The 7,210-nt window shown below is 37.4% G+C and overlaps 1 protein-coding gene across 1 annotated transcript; it reads left to right on the top strand.

Moving 5' to 3' along the window:
• The first annotated feature begins 1,831 nt into the window (after positions 1–1,831).
• Positions 1,832–6,736, top strand: LOC144980681 (calpain-5-like). Its single transcript, XM_078928360.1, has 4 exons — positions 1,832–2,011; positions 2,466–2,579; positions 3,880–4,085; positions 6,563–6,736. Exons 1-4 carry the CDS (start codon positions 1,832–1,834, stop codon positions 6,705–6,707), a joined length of 645 nt encoding a protein of 214 aa, XP_078784486.1. The 3' UTR covers positions 6,708–6,736.
• The last annotated feature ends 474 nt before the right edge of the window (positions 6,737–7,210 follow it).

Below are 7,210 nucleotides of genomic sequence, written 5' to 3' on the forward strand. Positions count from 1 at the left end.
TTGTTATCTTAGCTCTAACTCTGCTATGTTCTCTTATTTGATCAGATCTCCAGAATGGAGAAAATCAGCAAATCGGAGAGACAAAGTTGGTCTCAATTTTGAGGAGGACGAAAGTTTTGGTAAGTTTGATTTAAACAGATTGCCCAGAATATAATTAATAAATAACAATGTGAAATTGAATTTAATCTTCAATTTAGTTACAAAAACAGATCAAATGGATTTTCGGGTTCCCCTTTATCAACAAAACAGGATGAATGAAACACTACAGATAATGAGATTGTTAAAAACGCCACTACCACATTATCACATTCGTCTATAGTGTTTCATTCATCCTGTTTTGTTGATAAAGGGGAAACCCGAAACGTCCATTTGATCTGTTTTTGTAATTAAATTGAAGCTTACATTCAATTTAACAATGATATTTATTTCTTCGAGCTTCGAGCAGCCACATTTACATCATATAATTAAGAGAATCATGGAGAGTTTTGAATCATGAAATACAGTGTGCTATGTTTATTGTTTATTAAGATTTATGTTCATTGACAAATGAAAAGAAAATATTTTTAAAACGAACAAAACAATGAATCAAAAATCAGTCAAAGTTTTCCTTATTAGCAGTGCTCATGGTTTTCCGTGGAAGTCTGCGATTCTGGACACAGGAGAAATTTCATCCTTTTCAACCCGTTCCCCAATTTTCGCAGTATCCCGCTTTTCTGCTAATTTTTTTTTGCGACACTATCATTCTCTTTTCATTTCAGCAATTCTTTCTATAAACGATGGGTGAACTGCTGGGTGGGGATCCTGACCTCCCATAGCGGGCAGGGAGGTACATACTGTGTCTTCTATCCCCTTAGATCTGTTTTCCAACTTGATTTCTGTCTTTGTCTTGGAATGAGATTACTTGGTTTGTCCTGTCCCTGGCCGATACCCTGGCTGGGAGGGAAACAGTCAAATGTGTAGTTAGTTTTGGGAGATGAATTTTTTTTCTTGTAAATCATCTCTCTGTTATGCACTGTATTATATTTTGTTTATGTATTATATATGATTTGTAAACATTTGAGTGTATTCCTCTTTGTGGGGACCTGTGCTTGTGTCGGGATGAGACTTTTAGGTGATCTCAAACTAAGTACTTTGATAGTGTGCTCTTGGAATCTACATCTGTTCTCTATTTTAACCAATTCCCCTTTGTCTGCCTTATTCTTGGATGCTATAATTGTCATTCTAGAACTTTTTACTATCCCCATTTTCTTCCTTTTTACTGGCGCTTATATGACCTAAATGTGTTGCAAGCGCCGTAAAACACTTAAAAAACAAACAACAAAAACATGGTGAACTGTGTGATTAGCAATGATAGTTTATCATCTCTAGGCTATGAAACTGGAGGTTAACACCAATTAAAAATGGACTTAAAGACAAACGTTCAAAATATTCCTCCTTTTTAATGTTTTGTCACCATCAGCACTGATTAAGTATTTCAGCGCCATTGTCCGCACCATATGGCCAGAATAGAATCTGTTCTACTGGCCAATGGCCGCACAGTGCGGCCGGTCTTGAAAGGCAAAAATAATAATGTAATCTAATCCTACTTTCTACAAAAGTACTATAAATTGAACCAATGGTATCATTTCTTTCATCAGAACATTAAATTGACCCTAGGAGGGGTATTCTAATTGAGATTTTGCGCCGAATTCAAATGTCGCTTTGTCTTAGCTTGTCATTCTCATGCTGCCTCAATCAGGTGTCAGCCATTTTGTGACGGAAATACGAATATAGCCTCAGTGTTGAAAGAGTTAAAGACAACTTGCCTTGTGTTTTGGTATTATTCTGCAGGATGACTTTCGAGGACTATTGCAAGTACTTTCACCAGACTTGTATCTGTCGTGTGGTGAACACTTCCTTCTTCAGCCTCTCCAAGACATGGCACGAGGGGGAGGCTCATGGCCAGTGGAAGAAGCCTGACAGGGCTGGAGGATGTCCCAACAACAAGGACACTTTTCTCAAAAACCCACAGGTTTGCTCCCTTCCTCCCCCCCCCCCCCCCCCCTTCCCTTTCCACATGACTGCTGCTATTCTCTGTCTCTTCAACTGGTAGTTTTCATCTATTTCTTATGCTTTGAATTTTCATGTAATTTATTTGTTGCGAGAATTAGTTATGAAAATTTCTAAGAAGATTTCAGGCTATGACTTTGAATTACAAAATTTCAATGTCTATGATCTTTACAGGTGTATTATAAAGATTATCCGCTGGATTTTTATTCGGATGAAAAAAACATCTCAGATAAACTTACGATCTTCATCATGTGAAAAAAATATATTAAACCGACAAGAAATTGATAGACAGCTGAATGAAGTTAATCATACAATCCTGTGATTCTTGAATATAAAGGCAAGCAAGTAGATGAAAAAAAATTGAAGGCAGTGCAAAATAAAAAGTGTGCAATACTCATTCATCTTTGTGTTTTCAGTACAAGTTTGATGTGGACGAAGATCAGGATGAAATTATGGTGCAATTGATGCAAAAGTCAACCCGAGACCGTCAAGGTTCCCAGAATATCACTGTGGGATTCACAGTTCTTAGGGTTTGTATTTTGTATTTGAATATATCATGGATAAAGACTTTGTTTGCATTGATAGTTAATATTTTGCATACATGTTGAATTAAAAAGTAATGGGTTTTTAAATCAGCTGTTGTTTATATCTATGCGATGATTTTTTCTCATTTCAAGGAATTCGCTCTTCACTGATAATGTTTTTTTTTAAATAATAATTTTGATTTGATTTTTTTTTTAAATCTGTCTCAACTGTTCAATCCAAAATTATAGAGGTTTTATTTTTAATGTTTTAGTACAGAATAAATAAATATTTCTGCCAGAGATAGGCAGGACAGGACACTTTTCTTGATATCTTTCGTTCACTTCATTGATGAAATTAATGACTAAGACAAGTACAATCTATGAGACACGACCTGAATATTTGAAGTCAGCTTTTGTATTGTGGAACATAGTTACTGACACACAAGTTCATCAATTTCTAAAAATATTAAATCAATTGTCCACAAATTACCTGCTGTCATATAATTTTCTGTGCTGTTTGGCCTTATTAAACTTTATCATTCTTTTTCTGGTTGGTGTTCCTGATCTCCCATAGTGGGCAGGGGAGGCACTTACTATGTCTCCTATCCCCCTATATCTGTTTTCCTACATGCTTTCTGTCTTTTATTTGGAAGGAAATTACTTGGTTTTGTCCTGGCCCTGGCCGGATATCCTAGCTGGGAGGGAAACAGTCAAATGTAAAGTTCGAGTTTTGGGAGATGATATTTTATGTTTTGTAAATTATCTCTCTATTATTCACTGTTTTATGTTTTGTTTACATATTATATATGTGTAAACATTTGAGTGTATTCCTCTTAATGGGGACCTGTGCTTGTGTCTGGATGAGATTTTGAGGTTATCTCAAACTAAGTACTTTGATAGTGTGCTCTTGGAATCTACATCTGTTCCCCATTTGAACCAATTCCCCTTTGTCTTACCTTTTCTTGGGTGCTTTAATTGTAATTCTAAAACTTTTTACAATTCCATTTTCTTCCTATTTTACTGGCGCTGATATAACCTTTATGTGTTGCAAGTGCCGTTAAACCCTTAAAAACCAACAAAATTATCATTCTTTTTCTTTCTACTACTTCTAATATTGTCTTGGGAAGTTTCGTCTCCGTATTCGAATGTCTTTCGAGGCTTGTTTACTGTTTATTCTGATCCTCTAATTTTTCTGTTTTAATCTCTACGCTGGTTCTTGTGATCCGAAAGTCTTCTCAGATTAAAAAAAAATTTCTGTTACTTGTAGTTATTTAATTTCCAATTGCATCTTTTCTGTATCTGACAGGTGGAGCTTAATCGTGAGTACAGAATTCATGATCTTAGTCTCCAAGAGATGGTCACTTCATCTGCATTCAAGAACAGCCGCTCCATGTTTTTGCGCTATGGCCCAATGAAGAAGGGACGCTACGTAGTTGTTCCTTCAACCTTCGAGCCAAACCAAGAGACGTCATTCTTGCTTCGAGTATACACTTCCTCTAGTAACAGCTTTAAGTAGGTTCAAAATAACAAACATTTATAGTAACATTTCAATGTGTGCTAATGTGAAATCGTCAATTAAAAAAATTTTTTTTTCTTTTCTTTTTAAAAATGATTTGAATGCCATTGGGGTTCCCGATAGCTCAGTTGGTAGAGCTTTCGCTTCACAAGCTAAGGGTTCGGGATCGATCCCGGATGCAGTTGAGGTTGTTTTTTCTTTTCTGACCCCTCTATTCACAAAGCAGTGATTGGGTAGTTAAATCTGTTTGATCTGGCAGAAAGTACTCTACAATAGACTTAGTGTCCTATCAATTTCATGCGATAGCAACAGGGATAAACTCCAGCAGCTCCTTGGGCCAAGTGGCTCTGAAGGGCACTTTTTTTGGTTCAAAATGGCATTACCCGGGCTGCCAAGTGCCCTGCATTTTGAGGCTGTGTCTCACCGTTCCGCTTAAGGCAAGAATGTCCCGCATTTCCCTGAATTGATTAAAATATCTTTTTATTTAAAAAAAAAAAAATTTTAAAAATAGTTTCCTTGCCTCCACAGTTAACTTTTTAATTTGATCCCTTGCACCTTCAAAAAGGGCCAGATATTTTTGGCACTATTAACTATTAAGAAGAACCATTTTTCTAGTCACATTGGCACTATAGTGCTAAATTATTTGTCAATTGGTCATTATAAGCTTTTTTTCGGTAGCCATAATTCTCCCTTTGTCAAGTGTCAAATTATTATCACCACCTGTCATGATTACCCGTGATGTAACTCCCCCCCCCCCCCCTGTCCAAAAGTGTCCCGCATTTTGACTTTGTGAACTTGGCAGCCCTGCATTACGCAGTGATTACATTAATTATGAATATATTTTTTTTCTCTTTGATCGGCTTTAATGACTCACCCAATTCATTTGAATTCAGAACAAATCAAGACCACCATTTTGCTACACAATGTAAACCTGTAAACTCTCAGTCAATTCGTCAAATTCAAATATTTTTTAAAAAGGAAAGAAAGAAATGAAAAAAGAAAGAATTCACAAATCGTAGTCGAATGACCGTAAAGTAATTAGGAGTGTTCCACAGCGCTACGCATAGCTCATGGGGACCGTTTATATTAAGGATGGATATATTGCCAAGGCTAAGCGATGCTTTTTAGAATTACCGTGTCTGAACACATCCCAGTGTATTTTCACACAGCCTTCGTGAAATTATTTTTTCACTTTCCAAACCTGTCCTAGCCAATTTTACCTGAGCCGCCGAGCGATAAATTTCACTGTTTCGTCTAGGCCAATATTGACCACATTTACCTGGAGGGAAGTAAAAGTATGAAAATTATAAAATGTGAAAGCCGGAAGTGTGTTATGTAGACACCTTCAAATTGAAAGTTAGGGATTGCCACAATACATCTCGATTGCCTCATATTGTAAACAAACAGGTTGACCGTTTCTAGTTTCTTCACTTATTGGGTACCTAATTATAAGGAACAATGGTAAGTAGCCTAATTAATTCCCACGTAAATTAGTTTTCTGCCATTGTTTTGTTCAAGCGAGCTTGCTGTTTACTATTCATTTCAATTCTTTGGATTTTTCCACTACGACGAATTACGAAGAGTTTCAGTCAATTTTTTATAGAGCTCATTTACAGGTCTAACAATGGTGTAACTTCAGGATGGACAGTGCTTGCAGTTTCTCATTGTACCTCCATCTTGGATATCAATGTATTCCTGTTATCTCTGACATTCCACATATTGTGATATTATGTTGACCAGTGATCCATAGCTTCCTGGTGGTTTTTTGGGGGGTTTTTCTTCTTTTAAAATTAAAAAAAAAATGTCAGCAATAAAATAGTTGTGATCTAAGGGGGTGGGGCCGGTTGTGATCTAAGGGGGTGGGGCCGGTTGTGATCTAAGGGGGTGGGGCCGATTGTGATCTAAGGGGGTGGGGTCGGTTGTGATCTAAGGGGGTGGGGCCGGTTGTGATCTAAGGGGGTGGGGCCGGTTGTGATCTAAGGAGGTGGGGCCAGTTGTGATCTAAGGGGGTGGGGCCGGTTGTGATTTAAGGGGGTGGGGCCGGTTGTGATTTAAGGGGGTGGGGCCAGTGGATAACGTATTTCACTTATACCCGGAGAACCTGATTTCGAGATAAAAGCAACTTTAGAATGATTTTTTTTCCTTTTATGTCATGTTGGTGGCCTTGGATGCACGTCACTCAACTCCAATTATATGCAATTTTCTGATTTAAGGCCAATAAAAAGGCTTTATTTTGACATGTGATCAAACTATTCATGTCCATTGGACTTTTATAATGTTGATGATTTTCAAATCTCATGAGTTTGCGATCAAGGTCATCGATATACAGGTCCTACATCCTAGATAAATGAATATATTTTTAGCATGAGGATAATTACAAATTACATTGTTTCTGGCGTAGAAATGTTAATAAAAAAAAATTGGGTTCTATTTTTTAAATTTCATGACTTAACTACATGTCTTGTTTAACCAGAGAGCTGAAGCAGGACCGTCCAGTCAAGAGCTGGTACCAGTGTTGTGGTGGCGCTGCCAAGATGGTGACCCAGATCAGGGTGGTCAAGGCTGTGGGTTTGGAGAGGCAGGACACTTCAGGAGGTTGGATGTTCAATAATTACTAACGCAAGAGTGAAAATGGAGAGGGGCTTGGTACGGGAACAATACAGACAATGGACGTTTTGGGTACAAACCCTTCATCAGCACAACAATACACAAATTAACATGGAAAACGTGTTTTAAACGTTAATTTGTGTATTGTTGTGCTGATGAAGGGTTTGTATCTGAAACGTCCAATGTCTGTATTATAATCCTATACGAAGCCTCTCTCCATTTTCACTCTTTCGTTCTTATTCTCACTATCACAGGCTTCAGGCAGCCCCTGTCGTTTTCTATGTTAAATAATTGTATTATTACGTAGGGTATTTCCATGATTTCACTATGTGTTCAATGGGCTTCACAATGCTTCATTTATTCCCCCAGTGAGCCATTTAGAACCAATTTTCCATTTCATAAAGCGAGTGTCCTTTTCAATAATAGCCCATTCTTACAGTACTTGTCAGTGTCACTTCCTAACTTCAAGTCAAAGCGAAATCAGGCTGCTACAAGCTGTGGACTGTAAAAAGTC

Source organism: Berghia stephanieae, chromosome 10 (assembly GCF_034508935.2).
Source record: "Berghia stephanieae isolate SIO BIC M18660-M18661 chromosome 10, UCSD_Bste_1.3, whole genome shotgun sequence".
Taxonomy (NCBI): domain Eukaryota; kingdom Metazoa; phylum Mollusca; class Gastropoda; order Nudibranchia; family Aeolidiidae; genus Berghia; species Berghia stephanieae.